Genomic DNA, 18841 nt, shown 5'->3' with positions numbered 1-18841 from the left:
TCCGCCGTCTAACCGGTCATTTGGCTAGTCTAGGCGTTTTATGAGGCACACAGACAATCAGGTATCTAGTACGAACGGAATTTCAGTCATACTACCTTGCAGTGCGCACTGCGGGCACGCATTCTAGTTGAACTGTCACATCTAGTTCACGAAAGTCGACTCATCCCAGTGCCACAATTTCTTCAGAGCTGCCACACCTTCAGCGACATCAACTTGATCCGCCTGTTTCACGATCGCTTGCTGACTCTTCATCGTCTCCCTCGCAATGTCCTTCCATGTCAGCGACGTTGCGGAGACCGCCTCCTTAGCCAAGTCATCAACACTGACTGGCAAGAGCAGGCCATCTTTCTTCCGTACCATACCATCTACTAACACCATGTCGATGTCTCCTGGACTGCAATGAAGGATAATCGCCGCGACTGGATCGTATTGTGCGGCGCAAACCATCGCCGGACTCAAGCCGTCAAAGATTACCAGATCGGCACGATAACCCTCGGCAATGCGTCCAATTTCGCTCTCCATTCTCACCGCCTCGGCTCCTTTGATCGTCGCAAGATTGAACGCGGCCTCGACGCTCAAACTCTCAGGAAGTTTTCGCGCGGTCTTTCCCCGCAGGTTCTCATGGAAGTGCATTCTCGCGTCTTGGAGCCCAATGCGTGCCTCGGAGATGATCGATCCAGACTGGTTTGAATGGCAGTCCACTCCGAGACTCGCTTTCTCTTGGATGCCGGCCCGGCCTTCCCCTTCCGTAAACGATGCGTTGAAGCAGACTGGCCTCCCTGCGATAAACATCTGTAGTTCAGTGCTAGGCGTAGACGACACGTGAGCGCCTGTCTGCTTGATGATTTCGGCGTCTTCACTCGAAAATGGGCCGCCATGTGAGATTAGATACCGTTCATCTAGCAACCCGGACTTTTTCAAGTCCCGGGCGATACTGGTCTGTGGAATACCGTGGGTCGTTATGGTTCGGATGTTCTTTGCATCGACTTGGTCCAGCACACCTCGAGTCACCTTCGGGGGCAAAAACCACATATCGTACGCGAAACCTAGAGTCACCCTTCCGTCTCCAAAGGGAGCCTGGTCTGCCAGCGCTGTGAAAGTCTCCATGACCCAGTCTTCAAGCGGGTTTTGGCCCATCTCGAGCGGCGATACAGATTTAGGACGAGCGGTCGCATCATAGCAATAAACTGCGCGTATGCCGGAAGATGCCGTCGCTGCGATACCGAGCCTTGCATGATCAGGAGAGAAGATGATGTGTGCATGATCCACCACTGTTGTCGTCCCGGCAGCAAGCGCTTCAAGCATTCCCGAAAGCTGTCCCCAGAAGCAGTCCTTTGCCGAGTAGAAGACACCGCCATACCCGCCTATGTTGTTTAGTGCAAAGCGCTACCAGAGCAGATTGCGAGAACTCACCTGTTATCATGTAGTCCAGGAAGAGCTCATTCGCATGTCGTCCCTTCAGCTGCGTTTGCCATCCATGGTGATGGGTGTCAATGAACCCGGGGCTGATGATCTTATCCGTACAATCGATAACCTCGGTTCCGATGGACGTTGCAATGGTTTCCGCAATCCTCACAATCTTTCCGTCCTCTATGAGGACGTCTGTTTTGGTTGGCACGACCTGGTCATTTGCGTTGTGGATAAGAGCAGTTCCGTTCTTGAGAATGATGCTTTGTTGAGCCATCATTGCCAACCACAATGCTCAACGTCTTGCAAGACATGGGTTATCTCTTTATACAGTACGGCATCCAGCTTGCTTCGTACAATGCACATAATTTCCCGCCACGTCATTGAATCTAGATTCTGCTAAACTCGTACAATCCCATAAGCCTCGTGAAACTCCGTCTAACTCCATCACCTCGCGGATTTATCGAAGCGAACCTGCGAAAGAAAGTCATGACTCGTCAAAAAAGTTACAAGGGGCTACTCATAATGTGTACACTATTTGCTTACTGTGTACGTTCGGCCCTTTGTTTGTGCGAGCGCGAGCTCTCCACGTGCGCCTGGCCCCACAATGCTTACTATATCCAGGTTCAGTGTTGTCGTAACAAGGTCTAAGCGTGAATCTGGGTCTCTCTGCGTTCATAATCGGGTGCTCTTTTATGTCAGATACTGAGGAGTAACCATTAATGTGCCAGAGCTACGGGACGTGTGCGCGAGGAACCTTAAGTGACAGAGTAGAGAAAACCGCTGCGAGAACAGAGAGACTTGTCAGAACAAAAGAGATCCTTGCGTTCTTAAGACCCGCCACTCAGATTCACCACAACTCCGCGTTAACGCATAGGCGAGGGTCAAGGAGGCCCTAAACACAAGTGCAATCGAGAGTACGATGAAGGATTAGCTGTACAGCGCCTAGTGCGTTGCGTATAGGAACGTTGGTTGGTCTTCGCGGGCGAGCTGGTTACCTCAACGGCAACTTTCAGATGGAGACTACTCTTCCTCGATCGGCAACTTCTTCCTCTCCATAAAACGTAGCAGCTTACTTTTCCCACAGAATGAGCAGTCCTCTTCCCCTAGGAACAGTCAGTGCATCGAGAATGACTGAATTAGAGCGCTCACTAACCGTAGGACGGAGATTTAACCAGAGCCTCAACAAACGTCGGAGAAACATCCTCGTACGCTGCCCAACCCTCAGGTTCGTACTCATGAGGTGCGATTTTGACAATGAAAACATCTCCATAGTATGAATGGGTCATTTCCGTATTAGGCGCATCGCTTATCCACTTTGGAACATGCTTGTTCCGCGGTAGATCGTCCATCGCGAAGCTCCAAAACAGGTAGTAGACACCTGCGCAAGATGCATGGCGCTCTTGTAGCAGAATTCGCTGTGTTGGTACGCGGCATCGCTGTCTCAGATGAATACCTTGCCAGGGGTGGAACAAGGGCAGCAGATTGTATGGCTGCAAGAACGTGTGCAACTCCTGAAGTTCCAGTCTATGTATATCGCGAAATTGCGATCCATCTTCCGTGACCCAATACTTGCGTACATCTGGAATACGGAAGAGAAAAGAGTCGGTAGCATCATCCCCTGCAGACCGAGTGCTGAGTCTGACCAGGTGCGGTGGCGTGCCGTCGGCTGCGATGCGAGCGGCTGTGATTGTGACCCTTGGAGCTTCGGGTATCTGCGGTAGTAGCTCTTTCACGAAGGACGAGATCGAGGAAAACATTTCGTGAACTAAGACCAGGCTAGTATGGAAGTGTTGCGGAGGCTGAATGTAAATTAGTGGGGTGGACGACATCAGCTGAGGTCTGTTGCTCATCTCGATCTGGCTCGGCACTTGCGGGGAAACATGGGTCTACGGTATGTAATACCCACGGTCTTGGCGAGTGGTCTGGTTTTCTCTTCATGTTCAATCCGAATTCAGAGCTCTCACTGTGTCAGAGCAAGCCCGATCGAGGCTCGTAAATTGATTATTTGCGTCGTAAACACTTCTCATTGTCGCACCCTCAGAACCCCATCCTTCAAAATATTAATAGCACCTCAATATGCAATGCACCACAGAGCTCCTGGACATCGCTCAACGTATCCATTGGACTATCGGAGGCTCCCATACTCAGTCCCCTAGAAACCGCGTATTGTTACAAGAGTTTTCCTGTCGCTGTAATTGTACGCCATGCATAGGTGGGCAAACGCCTATTCCACTGCTTATGACGTCGAGCGAGACAGCGGCAGAATTCAATCAAGAACAACTGCTGATGGTATTGTATGCGCGGAAAGGATGAGTTGTGGTTGAAATTAATGTCACTTTCGCTGTTGAAGCTAGCACAGCAGTGAGATTTTCCGTTCTTGCATGTTTATCACCACGATGCCTTTATGATCCAACCCCCAGCATGATCGAGCGTCGCCTAGGCTTTGCAAGTTGCGCAGTGGGTATATATAAAGTCCGCTGTTCCACTCTCTCGCCTGGCATTTTTCACCTCTTTATCAACACCCTGCCAGTACTCACAATCAACCTAGAAACACAACATCTAGCATCTATATAGAAATGTCGCACCTGCGGCGTCAAGTCGTCGGTCCACCCATCTTGCCATCCCTGGACGACCAGTACACCAAGGAAGCGAAGGACTCGGTGTCGACTTGAGCGCAAGCACTTCGCCTGTACTCACAATTGACGGTCGCATTGCTGATTACACTATGGAAGACCAATCGGAACTTACACAAACCAACTGGCGACATCGTCAACCGCGTCTGTGTGATCATTTACTTCATCACCCTGCATCTGGATACACCCCGTCTTCTCAATTTCAGCTTTACCCTCGCCAACCCCCCTCGCTACCAGGTCAACAACCCACAAGTAAAAAACAAGAACGAGGCCCTCCGGGTCGCCATCTGCGGCAATCCTAAGATGTAGGCCTATATAAGTCCAGCATCGTATTCTGCTGTACACTATGTGCCTGACGTTTATTCCAGTTCTACTTGTGCTTCATCGAGTGGGATTTTCGCCACCCCGGCTACTCCATCTACAACATCACGGACCTGTATGTATTCGGAAACGAGATTATGGTCCATAGCACAGAGAAGGCATTGCTCACCGTGTGGGGTCCTTTGTGCAAAACCGTCAACATCCCCGAGATCCGGGCCAGGGGAGCGAACGCACCTGCAAACAGGTCTTTATCTTGTATGCGTACGCTATAGCACGCCGGACGAACTTTTCGCAGCGCTCAGTCTCCCCCAGCTCCGCCTTCCCGAAGGTCCTTGCGGTCGAGGTGTATGACACTATTTCACTTGCTTCCGAGAACTACAGCTTGCCTGAGCTGGATGATGTGCCGCTGACAGAGGAGGCAAACACTCGGAAATGGGTAACGTCAACTAAGACCTAGTTAGGCGAGCCAAGTCTATGCTTAGTTTCCGTGTGGCACTATAGTAATACGGTGATAATAGCTTGCGCAACACACTTTTATTAACTTACCTTACTTCGCAGGAGTTACGTTAGGGTTTGGTGCTGTGTGCATGGCTCCCAATCACATCTAGGCGAAATGAACGTCTCCTCACCGGTTAGCCTGCGCCACGATGCAGCCGGGCGGACAGCGCGTACAACCACCACTATGCCACCTTATCACCCTTTGTCCTTTAACGCCGGCGTTCACGTCGTCAACGTTCAACACCTACCTCTAATTTGTGACCTTCGAGTGCCTTGCGCGCATATTCCGAACGAACCGATCAAGCTACACCAGTCGCGCGTGCCATGAGATCGCGCCCGATGCGCAGCCATGGCTTTCTTACGCCTCTTAGAGCATAAACCAGACGGCGCCATCGTCTTCCACGAAACGACTAGCAGCGATGTTCCTGCTTACGCAATACTCTCTCATACCTGGGGGAAGGAGGAGGTCCTCTTCCAGGATATAGAAGCGAACGCGGACATGAGCAAGACCGTCAGCAAGGCTGGATGGAGGAAGATAGAATTTTGCATGAAGCAGGCCGCGGCTGATGGACTGCGATACTTCTGGATAGATACCTGCTGCATTAACAAGAAGAATGCGGTCGAACTTAGCGCGGCGATCAACTCCATGTTCCGATGGTATCAGAACGCCGCGCGCTGCTACGTCTACCTTTCTGATATCCCTAAAGCTGACGGCATGGGCAGAGAAATAGCATGGAAAGATGCGTTCAGGATGAGTCGATGGTTCACTCGAGGCTGGACGCTTCAAGAGCTTATAGCACCAAGGCTGGTAGACTTCTTTAGCTCAGAGGGTGAGCGACTTGGAAGCAAATTATTGCTAGAACCTGAAATACACGAGATCACTGGAATTGCGAAGACTGCTCTTCGAGGCGGCGCGTTATCAAGTTTTAGCATTCGAGAGCGGATGGCTTGGGCAGAGCGCCGGAGTACTACAGTTGAAGAGGATGAAGCCTACTGCTTACTCGGGATTTTCGATATTTCCATGGCGCTGATCTATGGGGAGAGAAAGGATCAAGCGTTCCAGCGGCTGGAGGAAGAGATTAATAAGTTAAACAAGGGTAGGCCTTGTCCTAGACATGCTAACCGTAGCAATGAACTGACCAGCGCAGGTATTAACTTCGAACAATATGCCGTTGGACTTAGTCTTGCGTCATTTCCCGAAGCTGCGCAATTTGTGGCCCGAGAGAAAGAGCTATTAGAGATGCATGAGCTACTTCGTGGTCATGGTCGTACTAGCCGATCATCAGTAGTCCTACATGGGCTCGGAGGAATTGGAAAGACTCAGCTGGCGATTGAATATATTATGAGGCACAAAGAGAAACACACAGCAGTATTTTGGTTAAATGCGAACGATGAAGACTCTCTCCGGCTTAGCTTTTGCGATATCGCTCAACAAATCCTGTCGCATCATCCTTCGACGGGAGTACTATGCAACGTGGACTTGGACGGAAACCTTGATAGAGTGGTCAGATCAGTCAAGGCCTGGCTCAATCTCTGGGACAACACGCGTTGGCTAATGATTTATGATAATTACGACAATCCCCGAACCGCTAACCATGCCAAACACTCAATAGTGGATGTGCGTCGGTACCTGCCAGAAAGCGATCAGGGCTCAGTAATCATTACGACGCGGTCAGCTAGTGTTACGCAGTGGCGGCGTATTCACGTTCAGAAGCTGACCAGTCTCGAGGACGGACTCAAGATCTTATCGAATATGTCTCGAAGAGAACACATTAATAACGGTACGTCTACATCTACTTAGACCCTAGTTAAATAGATCTGATCTAATAAGGTAGACCCTGAGGCGAGAGCGCTTGTGGCGAAGCTAGATGGTCTACCACTTGCTCTGTCCACGGCTGGAGCTTATCTAGAGCACGTGACGACTAGCTTTGCGGAATATCTTCGGCTATACGAGGTGTCTTGGTTGAAACTCCAAAGGACAAGCCCAAAATTGAATTCATACGAAGATCGCTCACTGTACACGACATGGCAGATCACTTTTGATTTAATTCAAAATCAGAATGCGGCATCAGCCTGGTTGCTCAAGCTATGGGCCTACTTTGATAAGCAAGACGTGTGGTTTGGACTTCTTCAACACGCACACTCTGCAGACAACAAATGGATACAAAAGCTCACTGAGGATGAAATGAGCTTTAATGAGGCGGTTCGACTGCTATGCGAATATGGTCTAGCTCATCCAGAATCTTCACTTGGACAGCCGTCTGTGTCTATAGGGTATGGTATGCATAGCTGCGTGCACTCATGGTCAATATCTGTATTAAACGATAAGTGGGATGAGGAACTGGAAAATTTAGCTCTAACTTGTGTTGCATCTGAAGTTCCTAGTACAGATGCAGACAGGTGGTGGCTCCTTCAGCAGCGGCTTCTCCAACATGCTGCAAGACATGAACACTCTATCACCGATGGCAGGGTGGATATCATAGGAATCGAGTGGGTACTGCATAAAATAGGCGATCTCTACAAAAACCAAGGCAAGCTGGCGCACGCAGAGGCCATGTACAGTCGGGCGCTGCAAGGCCGTGAGGAGGCACTCGGACCGAAGCACACTTCGACCCTCATGACAGTCAACAACCTAGGCAACCTCTACGCCGACCAAGGCAAGCTGGCGGAGGCAGAGGCCATGTACAGTCGGACGCTGCAAGGCAAAGAGGAGGCACTCGGACCGAAGCACACATCGACCCTCAGTACGGTCAACAACCTAGGCAACCTCTACGCCGACCAAGGCAAGCTGGCGGAGGCAGAGGCCATGTATAGTCGGGCGCTGCAAGGCTACGAGGAGGCGCTTGGCCCAAAACTGCTGATGTCATATTTACCAGCGCTAAATACAATGTTTAGCTTTGGTGACCTACTTTCTGCAATAGGTTGGGAGGATACAGCGAAGATTATGTACACTCGCGCGTTAGATGGGTATACAACTATCCAAGGGCCTTCTTCAAAATGTTGTAAGCAGCTAAGAGATCGACTTAAAACGATGCAAGCTACACCCCTAGAGCCAAAAGACCAAGGTAAGTCTACAGAGGTTAGAGCGATAAAGTTAAGGTCCCTAAAGCGCATAATTCGCAAGTTTAGAAAGTTAGATTTGTGATAGTAGGTAGCTAGAAGAGTACTTTCAATCTAGGAAAATATGTCAAGAATGTGTTGCGATGAACAATCAATCGACGACGTAATGGAATCACTGCATGACGCGATTGCCAGCCTAACGTTAATATAAATTTATCATTATCTAAGCTAATTTGTGACAGTTCTGCTGCAGCTATAAGTGTCACGGTAACCCCAGGCTACCTGACAAGCATGGATATACTGCTGGCAGTAGTATATCTCAGCGATATCGCGCGTTGACGACTAGCCAATAGAACAGCATACTGGTGACCTTCTCTCCTTATCCAACGTCTTGTACATACACGCAGATACCGAACGCAGTAATATCCATCTGCAGCCTACTACTAGGCCGTAGACGTCTCTACTCGATGCTCTCGTGACAGGAAGCAGCATATCTCTCACTCTCAATTTGCTTGCGATTAAGAGCTAAGATAGCTAGGATTATATTTGCTTCATTGCAGGGTGATTGGATACTAGATGGTTGAGCCATTGTTGTTGATAGGTGACGCGTCGCGAAAAGCTGGTAGGGTGGCGCGCTCGCTTGCCAGGTACGTTACCACGCTTAATTTTCTACACAGTGAGTTTTCCTGATCTACGGGATAGACGTTAGTAGGCCACTCTACAAACTTTAGCGTTTCAAACGCTGGGCAAACATGGAAGTGGAGGTTTCTTGTTCGATGTCGCTGCCAGAGAAAGCATGAGTCTGCTACCTTTTCTCTCGATTCACGCTGATGATGCTCTGGTCGCACGGCTCACGATTTCTGTATTCGCCTTACCCACCTCATGGCCAGAGCTTAGAGCGATGTTTTGCCTTGTCTCCATATTTGAGCTTTTACTGCGTGGAAATCTCATGACGTAGGTACAAAACTTGAATTTCTTCATTTGCTGACTTCGTGTTGTACTTGGTAGCTGATCACCATAGATATCTCAGGTACCGGTGTTATTGTGCCAAAGCCAAAAAGGACTTGTCCCGATATTTGAACATGTTGATTACAACAAGCCTACTCTTGACAACCTCACAGGTTTCTAAAAGCGTACAATTTCCCTCACAAGTCGAGCTCACGTATCTTGCCACACTATCTTGAGCCCTTTGCAGCTCGGAGTATCATGGCTAGACGTTGACAACTGATAGAGAAGGCCGCCGAACAGCTTTACTAACTACAAGGGCCCCTCGAAGAACTATTTTCGGCACACCCATCACCTTATGCCTTTGTCTTTATTGTTATTGCCGATTGTGTCGTCAACAATGCTTCCGTCTTTGTTGTCTCGTTGCTGAGTAGTGCCCCAAAAATACACACACAACCCCTAGAAAACGCATCCGCACAATGTAGCGCGCTGTACAAACTCTCGAAATGTCTTCTTGTCCTTGATCTTCATCCTATCCGTCTTGGGTGTTCAAGGCCGACTTTCTGTTTCAGATCCCGGTGATCAGAATCTTTCGCTTCGTCCACAAGTCTCTTGAAGTTCCGACACCAAAAAGTCATCTATCCTCCAAGATGGCTTTCTCTGTCCCTAACGTGGTCAAGAAAGCCCCAGCGGCAGACTCCAAGCTCATCTCTACCAAAACGCTGCTCGAGCGGTACGCCGAGTACGACATCGACGCGCAGCAGCAGCAGCAGGCCAAAGGTGAGCGTGGCATCGTCGTGATCTCCCTCGACGGTGACGAGCCGATCTTTGCCCCGGTGGATGAGTACTACACTTGCGACGGTGTTAAGAACACGAAGAAGGTCGACGGCCTCGCTAGGACTGCAAACCAGTACCTAGCTGAGCAGATAGCGCTCGCGGGCTTGACCGCTGAGGCCCGGATCGTGAGCTTCGAGGTTCTTTTTGATGCGGAGACCTCCCAGGAGGGGGAGGTGACTTTTTTAGGGATGCGCTCCTACTAAGCTGGGAGCGGAATCCCTTTCTGGAGATCGAGGGCAAGGAAGTGGATGGCGGCGAAAGCTACGAAATGGAGGATCTTGGAATTGACAAGAAGGCGGTCAAGGCGAACGCTATGCGCGAGGCTGCCAGGTGCGCATTCGTTCGCCCGCGGAAGGACCGTTCAGGCATACCTTTGCACGACCTGATCCCAGGCTGCGAGTTTCTCCCAGGCATTGAGACACTAAGCATCTTCGAAGTGCGAAGCGTACAGATTGAGTACGGGCGCGAGTCGCTCCTCTCTGCGTAACGCCACATGGACGATGCTGACCACGTGCTGGAGAACATGTACCTGGAATATGGAGACCCTGCAATGTATGTTTCCCCCTTTCCATATGCTATTGACGCACAGAAGCAGGATATTCCAGAAGTCTTAGTCTCGGACGACGCCAAAATCGAGACAAAGTATCAGCCCTATCACGTATCGCTGATGACGCGGGAGACAGAGAGTACGACTAAGCAGTCTACTTCTTTAGTACCGCGACCCGTCAGGATGTCGGGTTTACGGCTATAAACCACTTTCTGAATCCACCCGAGCGCGAACTACCGGTTTACCACGCGGTGGGCAACTTCAATGACGAAGAATTTCGGGTGGCTGAGATAAACGCCGGTCCCGCAGACGCTGAGCGTGTAAGGTTCGCTGCGTACTTCGATGGGCACCAGCCCGACGGCCTGAACCCGGCCTTACGCGAGATTTTGAGCGAAGATAGACGAGGAAGAACAACCAGAGACTGTGAGGATCCATAAATATATGCAACCAATGATGTACAGCAGTTACTATGAACTACCTCGTGGCAGTAAAAGCATCTACCGTGAGCCGCCTGAGCTTCGCGGACCTATGCGGCGTCCCGGCTGGAAGCCACTCGACGACACGATGATCCGAATTGCTGAAGTGATGACCCCAACGACGCATTTCGCTCGTTTCTCGTGGTCAAATTATGGAATAATTGGCCTGATTCTGAATGCCGAAGCATCATTTGGTAACACGGTCTGGCACACTGACATCTCTCTCGAGCTGTTGTTGCCCGCCAGCGAGGAGCAGAGGATTGAGCTCCCACATGTGGTCGAGGTCTCTCTTGAACTGCTGAATCCTACCACAGATGCTGGCGGGGAGAAGTATTCCGGGAGTAGAAAACAGAGCAGCCGCAATGCAGCCCTCGAACTTGAAGTGACAGCAGGAGCACTCATTGGCCTCACCACGGACTAAGTAGCGCAAAACCGTGAGTGTAACACCGCTCATCTGCCCATAACACGAGCGAAGATCTTGACGGATGCCAACGACGAGTAGACTTTTGGTTTGGGCGAGACGTCGACAGAGGACATGGCAATGCCTCTGCAGGCCCTGTACAAAGCCTCATCAGCGTCGGCCGCTGATACGCAGGACGCTCTCTGCATGTTACAGATGCTCCTTGATGTGATGACCGAGATACTATGCAACCTGGAAGGCTACCACAACGATGTCAAATGCAGGCAGCAGTTGGACACATGTGGGAGACTACTTTTACCTGTATGGACGTAATCGAGACCGCTCATTGGGAGATGTTGTCCAGGTATGCCACACAGCTCTTCAGGCAGAGGCTGGCTCACGAGGTAGCCACGACCGAACGGCTCTTGTGGTGTGACTGAGTGCGCAAAATGCGAGCGTCGGCGGGAAAGGGAGGAAAGTCCTCAAACGTGTCCTCCTCGAGGCGGGAGCTGTCGTGGTCGAGTGTTTTGTGGTGGCACCGGAGGATTTGCGAGGCGATGCGTGTCCTTGATGGGTAAGTAAAATTCTCCTTATGCTGTTGCCAGAATTGTAACAAGTGAGAAATCATGTAGAATCAACATGTATCCATGTAGAGATGGCCTGTTTGATAATCTATGAGTGATGATAATGTGAGATCCTGGCTTGACTTGAAGGCGAAACCAGCTTCTGCTAACAAAGCCTTTTCCCGTATAGGGTTGTTTAGTCATTATCTCAGCATGATCTGGGGAAGGTGCTGGTGCCTTCTGTGGCGGTGACTGGTGGTAAGTGCGTTGTGTCCTCCACGCTGCCGGAAAACAACCCAACAAAAGCAACACCTAGAACAAGCATCGCCCAGCTCTCGTGCCAGAAGCTGAAGTAATTTCGGCTATATTGGAGGCACTTGTGCGCTCAATAACGTGCTTGGTAGAGGCGCTGACGCAGACTTGCAGATCGTGTTCAGCCGCCAGTGGCGTTATTGGCCGGTGAGCGGTTCACCAGTGGCACCTGCCTCCGTAATTGCGATGTTCGCTGAATTGTTTTTGTCCTTTGGTAGGGGATTAGTGAAATCGAGCATGAAATGTGCTAGCAACTGCGCATTGGTTTCTTTGAGGAACTCCTATTCAGGGGTGCAGCTCGGCAGATACCCCTATAAAGATTAGATCCAGCATCTGGACCACACGATAAGATCGTTCTGCTCGGGTCTACAACGCTGAATCTTTTGGCGCCGTTGGCAGAGAGAATAGCCGTATCTCGGCGTATTGCCTCTCGAAGCCTGGTGCATCACTGTTATTGCTGACCTCATATGATCTGAGCATCTCAAATGCTTTGAAGGGCGGAAGCGACGGAGACACAGATTCGTTGTTGAAGCGCAATGTGGATGAGGCGTTACTCTGAGGTGGGCGGCTGTGTCGTTGACGCTGCTGCTAAACAAATCGGAACGATGCGGTTGATGCGAATACGAAGCGGGCTAGTGATGCTGAAGAAGCATTGCTGGAGCGGAGTGAGCCGGTCACTGCGACGTGGACGCCGAGGCTCGACCTGGCCTGAGGATCTCTGTTGGCCGAAATAGAAGCCGCGAACGTGCCCTTGATGCAGGCCTCCGCTGTACTATGGTACGCAGTGCTCAAGCTGAATGTGAGGCTCGTTGGCTAGGTCAGCACAGATTGTTCCATGGAAAAGTCACAGTCCAGTAAGCGGATGCATGGAAGCCCGCCAATCGTCGGATGCAAGTGCCAAATGCTTGCATTGCGTGGATGCGCTGATGCACTAGCCCCTTTCCGCATTGGCATTCCCGATGCGTACTGGCGAATTTGCGGAGGTGAATAAGCGGCGGCCCTAAATATCGCCGATGAAATATCATGATATATCGGAAGACAAATTGCCGCGGTTGTGCAAGTCGTACCATGATGATGAAATGGATAACGATCGTCAAAGCAATGAGATTGAGTTATCATGCGCCACATTGAGGGTTAGCTGGGCAGGCTAGAAGCGCGAAGCACCCTCGGAGGGATCTCGGGGTGGTTCGCCAGGAGCACCCTTTACCTGAGCATGGCGACAGGCGGGCTGTAGCTGGACATGTGGACGATGACGAAGGAGGGTCTCGAGCCTGATGGAAATGTCATGTTCAACGAACTGGCGGAGAGCAGCGTTGTAACCCTGTGTGACATCAACGGCTAGGCTGCTGAAAAGGGCAGCGGCTAAGCCGGGTTGGGGCCAAGCGCGTGGCTTTGTGTTTAAAATTAGGCGCGCCCCGCCCCAGCCGACACCGAGTAAACGGGCGAGATGGCGGCGTCTCTCCGCTCACGTTGTTCGCCCACGCTGCTGGACGAGCTGCGCTCCAGCCACAGCCCAATATGGCTATGCGATGCTATGACCAATCCAAGACAGGATCAGCACGCTCAAGAGCGTAAGGCTACCGCCACGTTATTTCGGTAGGGCTATCGGTGCCGACATGCTCAGCTGCCCCTGTCCGCGCGCTATTGATTCACCGTATTCTCCAGCGCGTTGCCTCTGTGCTGTCCACAATTCGAGCATTGTGACTCCGGGCCACTACTGGCACAGTGCGACGCTATGCTGCCAACCGCCTTCTGTGGGGGGTGGAAATTGCTAGACGGGGGAGTAATCATCTGTATAAAGGAACTGCCTCATCGCGCCCAAACATTCCCTCATCATCACACATCAATACCTAATACTCTTTCCTAAACACCTTCGCTTTTTTTTTTCTCTTCGCTTTAACTACCAGTCGTTCGCTCCAGATCGCCTCCAGACATCTCAGAGAACCCCTAATACTTAATTCGAGAAACTCACCAGCACAACTTCATCAAGATGCGTTCCGTTTCCATCGCGGCTGCTGCCCTTATTGGCGCTGCCGTCGCCAAGCCCCTCGAGCGTCGTGACGGCTACAATGCTGGGTATAACCCTCACCCATACCCTACCGGCGGCTCTTCGTCTGTTCCAGCGCCATCATCGACCCCTGGATATTCCGTCCCGACTCCATCCACCACTCCGGGCTACCAGATCTCCAGCTCTAAGTCTGGAGGTTACTCTGTCCCGAGCAGCTCGAGCGTGAAGCCTTCAAGCTCAGCTTACCCCTCCGGAAGCAGCTCTGCCAGCTCCACTCCATGCACTGAGTCAAGCTCTGCCTACCCTACTGGAAGCAGCTCCAAGTCTGAGCACAGCGGGTATCCCACTCCCAGCTCCAAGTCTGAGCACAGTGGATATCCTACACCCAGCTCCAAGTCTGAGCACAGTGGATATCCTACACCCAGCTCCAAGTCTGAGCACAGTGGATATCCTACACCCAGCTCCAAGTCTGAGCACCACTCTTGGTATCCGACAGGCTACGGCCACAGCTCCAAGCCGACACCCCCGGCTTACTCGACTGTTACTCCCGTCACGGACACCGTCACGAGCTACATTACTCAGACCAAGACCATCACGACCACTACCTACTCTTGGGTGCCTCACTCCACTCCTGTGAGCCACAACGGGTACTCGACATTCTACTCGACCTACCTGGCCCCGACCTACTATCCTACGGTCTACACCACCACCTACGTTACGCCCAAGCCGTCTGAATACCCTGTTGGCCCCAAGCCATCCGAGTGTGCTCCTCCCTCCACCGTGACCGTCTACGTCACTCCCCAGTACGAGACGAAGACCTACACTGTGACCGAGCACGGCTACCCCCAGACCATTACCGTGACTGTTGTGCCACCCAAGCCCACCTACCACACCGAGACCTCGTACGGCCCTGCTCCGCCGCCAAGCTCTTACCCTGTCGAGGCTTCTTCGACTCACGGCCCCAAGCCTCCGGTCTCAACTCCTTACTACCCGACCGGTCCCCACGGTCACTCGTCCGTTCCCAGCGGTACCGGCTACCCAGTTAAGCCTACTTCCAGCGCTTATCCCGTCAAGCCTTCCTCCTCCTCCAAGGGATATCCCATTGGCAGTGGCAGCACTAGCTCCTACCCCGTGAAGCCGACCACCAGCTCCTACCCTGTCAAGCCCAGCTCTGCTAGCTCTTCTCCCTGCACGGAGTCGAGCACAGCTTACTCGACGGCTCCTGCTAGCTCCAGCTCCTACCCTGTGAAGCCTACCTCTTCGTCCTCTTCCAAGGGATACGAGACCCCTTCCAGCTCCTCGACCGTCGTCTACCCTACAGAGACGCCTTCCAGCAGCAAGGGATACGAGGTTCCGTCCAGCACCCCCGTCGCTCCCTCCAGCACCAAGGGCTACGAGGTCCCGTCCAGCAGCCCTGTTGCTCCCTCCAGCGCTCCCGGCTACGTCCACCCCTCTTCCTCTGAGGCCGGCTATGCCGTCCCCACCCCTGCCACTGGCTACAAGACCTACTAAGCCATAAAATCACACATTGGCGCTCTGGAAACCATTGCCCGCATCGGGCCCCACATTCCCTTTGTTCACGACTTTCCTTGATTTCAGCGCTTCGCAGGCACTCTTCTTTAGCATAGCCGCGGCGTCACGATTCTTAGACTAGTGATTATTTATTGTAATTCTCCGGCTTGACGCGTTTGGTATCTGATCCTTGAGATTTTGTTCTGGGCAAAGATGGACACGAGGAGGATTGGTGATGATTGAAGGGCCATAGCTAGCATTATTAGTGGAATTGACTCCTCCTTTGCACATTCCTCATCCTGCGGTGCATATCTAGTGAAAACATGATCCCACGTGCTACCAAGGTTACAAGAACCTTCGCGTCATCAGCGCGACGTTCTTGCCAGTCGCTAGCGTAGAGCATCTATATGGTCAACCTCCGAAGGACGTGTGGCGACACATGAATCACGTATAGGTGAGATGCGAATCCGTGAACCAAATCGGTATCAGTGACTTTGCTGGAGGGCCTAGACGGCGCGAAGGCATGTTCAGTTGCCTCTGGGCTTCCAGGCGCTCTCGCCAACCTGCCGGCGTTCTTCGCTTTCCAATATAGCCTTCAACCGCCTTCTGAATATCTGCTGTCACCGTTGACCTGATTCGAGGCTATTCTGGGTAAACTTAACACATGATACCTTGCTAGATGTGCAATGTGCCAATGTAGTCTTTTTCAGCACAGCCGTGAAAAATCAAGCCCTTTTGGATAGCGGCCTCGCCCGAGATTATAACATGATGGCAGTGTGAGATTCTCTGCAGATGCCACCAGTGAAGACTGATTGATACAGACGGTCTTCCGATCCGCGAAATTTTACAAGTCGTCGAGGCTCAATGCAATGGAATCTTCTGATGATGCCAACGTCCGCATGAAGCAAGCACAGGGCTGGACGTACCCAAGGATGGTTCCTAGGCTGAAGACCTAGATTTTCTTGTTTGTATGGGCCCGAAACATTGCATTCCCATGTTCGTAGAGATCAGTTAACTGCGCGGTGATGCTTTCCATGATGCGTGAATGGCAGACACACTCGCCCTCTCCCACCGGCGACAAGTGTTACGCCGATTGCGAGGTCGAGGAGCTCAAGGAGATTCTCGATTCGCTTTGCCCCACAAATCTCGATAGACACGCATACAGGGACCGGCTATCGTGTAAGCGCAACTGCATATATGTAGACTTCTACTACAAGTTTGTCCGCGAGAAGGGTGACACATATTTCAAAGGCCATTACCAACCGGACTTCTCTGCTACACGCAACGACGAGCATATTTATCGTGTGTTAGCGACAGGCATATCAGTATATCGCAATAAAGACTGCACGCAAGGAAATCAGTGCGTCAAGGGACATGACTATCCTGAGATACGTCGTGCTGCAAAGAACAGGATGGCTGAGAGAGCAGAAAAAGGTATACAGGATTCGCGTACGCGTGATAGAAGGATCCGCATTGCTCCTGGGCCATGCATCTCCAACCGCGAGGCAAAGCGGTACTTACAACACTCGTGAATGGACCCAGTGAGACCAATTGGCTGCTGGAATACGTTGAAGCGTGAGAGGAGTCAGAGCAGGGACGTTGGGGAAAGGAATAGGCCAAGGGTGTGAGTGGCTTGTCTTGAAAATGGAGTGGTACCACATGTGGACCAAGTCACCAAACTGGTTTCGAGAGCGTCAATGTATGTTCTGTATTTGCGAACATCAGCATGTGATAGGTCATCCCAGGAGAACTTAGATCGTGATATTTATTCGAATCGGCAGGAGAAGAACTCAAATCTATCCGCTATCGCAGGTAATGCGTGTCGTGGTGGGGAGTTCGGCAGGGCTGCCGATGCTAGTCGGGAACCGTTCCGATACACACCAGTGTCGTGACTTCCAAACTCTGAATATTTCCCCTCTTGATTGCAAACTCGCATAAGTACTGCAGGAACTCGAGCCTCTACGTAATTGAAGCGTTCTTCTGCTCACAAGTGTCCTCACGGGTTTGCCCAGAAGCAATAGCAGTCACGGCGCGGTTATCCAGGGCCTTGCGGGGCCTATGACCTAAAGCGGCAATACGATGCGGCTCCGCAAACACGAACATGGACCGAGTAAGCAGCGTCTTGGGGAGAGCAATTGCGCCATTGAGTAACGGTGGCCCGCTGCAATTAACTCGGGGACCCAGCCGCAAGGTTGGTGAGGGGTCTGCGCGCCGTATATATTCGGTGGTAGCCGCCTGCGGAGGGCCCTAGACAAATGTCAACCCTTCCTCAACGCATCTTCACATACGTCCGCAACACGTTCACAATGGCACCGTCTCTCCACCCCTCCATCGACAACGGAATCAAGAAGGGCGACGCCAACTTCGCCGGCGGCAAGCTGTACTGCCACTGCCCGTCCAACAAGGTCGAGGTCACGCTCGGCTCCAACGTCCTGCACAACCATGCGTGCGGCTGCTCAAAGTGCTGGAAGCCAAAGTCGGCACTTTTCTCTGTAGTCGGCGTCATCCCCACCGACAAGCTCAGCGTGACAGCCAACAAGCAGAAACTGCACGTCATCGACAAGAGCGCGGCGATTCAGAGGAACGCGTGCAAGGAGTGTGGCGTACACCTATTCGGTCGCATCGAGGTAGACCACCCTTTCAAGGGCCTCGATTTTGTGCACACTGAGCTCTCAGACCAGAGCGGGTGGCAAGAACCTCAATTCGCGGCTTTCGTCAGTTCGATCATCGAGCAGGGATTCGATCCGAGTCAGATGGATGGGGTGCGGTCGAAGTTCAAGAGTGTCGGGCTGGAGACGTATGACGTGCTGAGTCCAGCGTTGATGGATGCGATTGCGACATACACTGCGCAAAAGAGCAAGACGAGTTCGAAGTTGTAGGGGTGGGATGTCGCGGGTGGGGGTGTGAAAGAGGCAACCGGAGATTGGGATGTCGGGCCATGACGGACCTAGCGGAAGACGATCTGAAAAAGAATAGACCGGAAGAGATGCAGACATGAGCAAAGAGCGGCGGCCTGCGCTCCTATGTAGATGCATCTGGGAGCACCATGCTGGTCATCTAGTACCTGAGGGAATTGACCAAGTGCATCTGCGCTATGAACTATTGGTGTGCATTGTGACTATCCGTAAGGGGGAATCTGCAGGCTACTACACGCTGAGGTTGCGTCGTGAGCGCATCTGCGCGCCCCAGCTTCGGTGGGATGTCGTGCGGTGAAATGCTGAGATGGACGCGTCGAGACGTGGTGATGGGTAAGCGTGGTGTTTTCGGCATCGGGGAGCGACCTGGGCCGATGACGTTTCCTTGGCGCGCAGAGCTCCAC

General features: G+C 51.9%; 8 protein-coding genes across 8 annotated transcripts; 6 read left to right on the top strand and 2 right to left on the bottom strand.

Annotated features, from left to right (window-relative positions):
• Positions 1 to 86: 86 nt before the first annotated feature.
• On the bottom strand, positions 87 to 1696 carry CC84DRAFT_1168083 (uncharacterized protein). Its single transcript, XM_018179315.1, has one exon. It carries the CDS (start codon positions 1303 to 1305, stop codon positions 142 to 144), a length of 1164 nt encoding a protein of 387 aa, XP_018031224.1. The 5' UTR covers positions 1306 to 1696; the 3' UTR covers positions 87 to 141.
• Positions 1150 to 1970, top strand: CC84DRAFT_267945 (uncharacterized protein). The gene has a single exon (XM_018185669.1). The coding sequence runs from the start codon at positions 1367 to 1369 to the stop codon at positions 1808 to 1810; it is 444 nt and encodes a 147-aa protein (XP_018031223.1). The 5' UTR covers positions 1150 to 1366; the 3' UTR covers positions 1811 to 1970.
• A 460-nt stretch (positions 1971 to 2430) lies between these two features.
• Positions 2431 to 3167, bottom strand: CC84DRAFT_1221420 (uncharacterized protein; the record flags this gene model as incomplete). Its single annotated transcript, XM_018183272.1, has 2 exons — positions 2431 to 2513; positions 2564 to 3167. 2 exons carry the CDS (start codon positions 3165 to 3167, stop codon positions 2431 to 2433), a joined length of 687 nt encoding a protein of 228 aa, XP_018031222.1.
• Positions 3168 to 4876: 1709 nt separating this feature from the next.
• CC84DRAFT_1154179 (HET-domain-containing protein) lies at positions 4877 to 8007 on the top strand (the record flags this gene model as incomplete). Its single annotated transcript, XM_018176871.1, has 3 exons — positions 4877 to 5959; positions 6011 to 6643; positions 6698 to 8007. Exons 1-3 carry the CDS (start codon positions 5212 to 5214, stop codon positions 8005 to 8007), a joined length of 2691 nt encoding a protein of 896 aa, XP_018031221.1. The 5' UTR covers positions 4877 to 5211.
• Positions 8008 to 9517: 1510 nt separating this feature from the next.
• CC84DRAFT_1179969 (uncharacterized protein) lies at positions 9518 to 11148 on the top strand (the record flags this gene model as incomplete). Its single annotated transcript, XM_018180451.1, has 4 exons — positions 9518 to 9829; positions 9934 to 10034; positions 10418 to 10576; positions 10740 to 11148. The coding sequence occupies 4 exons, from the start codon at positions 9518 to 9520 to the stop codon at positions 11146 to 11148; spliced, it is 981 nt and encodes a 326-aa protein (XP_018031220.1).
• A 2705-nt stretch (positions 11149 to 13853) lies between these two features.
• Positions 13854 to 15817, top strand: CC84DRAFT_1168081 (uncharacterized protein). Its single transcript, XM_018179314.1, has one exon. The coding sequence runs from the start codon at positions 13993 to 13995 to the stop codon at positions 15520 to 15522; it is 1530 nt and encodes a 509-aa protein (XP_018031219.1). The 5' UTR covers positions 13854 to 13992; the 3' UTR covers positions 15523 to 15817.
• A 742-nt stretch (positions 15818 to 16559) lies between these two features.
• CC84DRAFT_1179967 (uncharacterized protein) lies at positions 16560 to 17414 on the top strand (the record flags this gene model as incomplete). Its single annotated transcript, XM_018180450.1, has 3 exons — positions 16560 to 17035; positions 17097 to 17221; positions 17335 to 17414. The coding sequence occupies 3 exons, from the start codon at positions 16560 to 16562 to the stop codon at positions 17412 to 17414; spliced, it is 681 nt and encodes a 226-aa protein (XP_018031218.1).
• A 414-nt stretch (positions 17415 to 17828) lies between these two features.
• On the top strand, positions 17829 to 18401 carry CC84DRAFT_1101445 (putative glutathione-dependent formaldehyde-activating enzyme; the record flags this gene model as incomplete). Its single annotated transcript, XM_018174915.1, has 1 exon — positions 17829 to 18401. The coding sequence occupies one exon, from the start codon at positions 17829 to 17831 to the stop codon at positions 18399 to 18401; it is 573 nt and encodes a 190-aa protein (XP_018031217.1).
• Between the last annotated feature and the right edge of the window lie 440 nt (positions 18402 to 18841).

Source organism: Paraphaeosphaeria sporulosa (genome assembly GCF_001642045.1).
Source record: "Paraphaeosphaeria sporulosa strain AP3s5-JAC2a unplaced genomic scaffold CC84scaffold_11, whole genome shotgun sequence".
Taxonomy (NCBI): Eukaryota; Fungi; Ascomycota; class Dothideomycetes; order Pleosporales; family Didymosphaeriaceae; genus Paraphaeosphaeria; species Paraphaeosphaeria sporulosa.
Note: the sequence above shows the minus strand (reverse complement) of the source record. Positions and strands in the feature narration are given on the sequence as shown.

Excerpts from the sequence above, each read along its gene's own strand:
- CC84DRAFT_1168083 (XM_018179315.1), bottom strand. The coding sequence starts at position 1,305 with ATGCTTGAAGCGCTTGCTGCCGGGACGACAACAGTGGTGGATCATGCA.
- CC84DRAFT_267945 (XM_018185669.1), top strand. The coding sequence starts at position 1,367 with ATGTTGTTTAGTGCAAAGCGCTACCAGAGCAGATTGCGAGAACTCACC.
- CC84DRAFT_1168081 (XM_018179314.1), top strand. The coding sequence starts at position 13,993 with ATGCGTTCCGTTTCCATCGCGGCTGCTGCCCTTATTGGCGCTGCCGTC.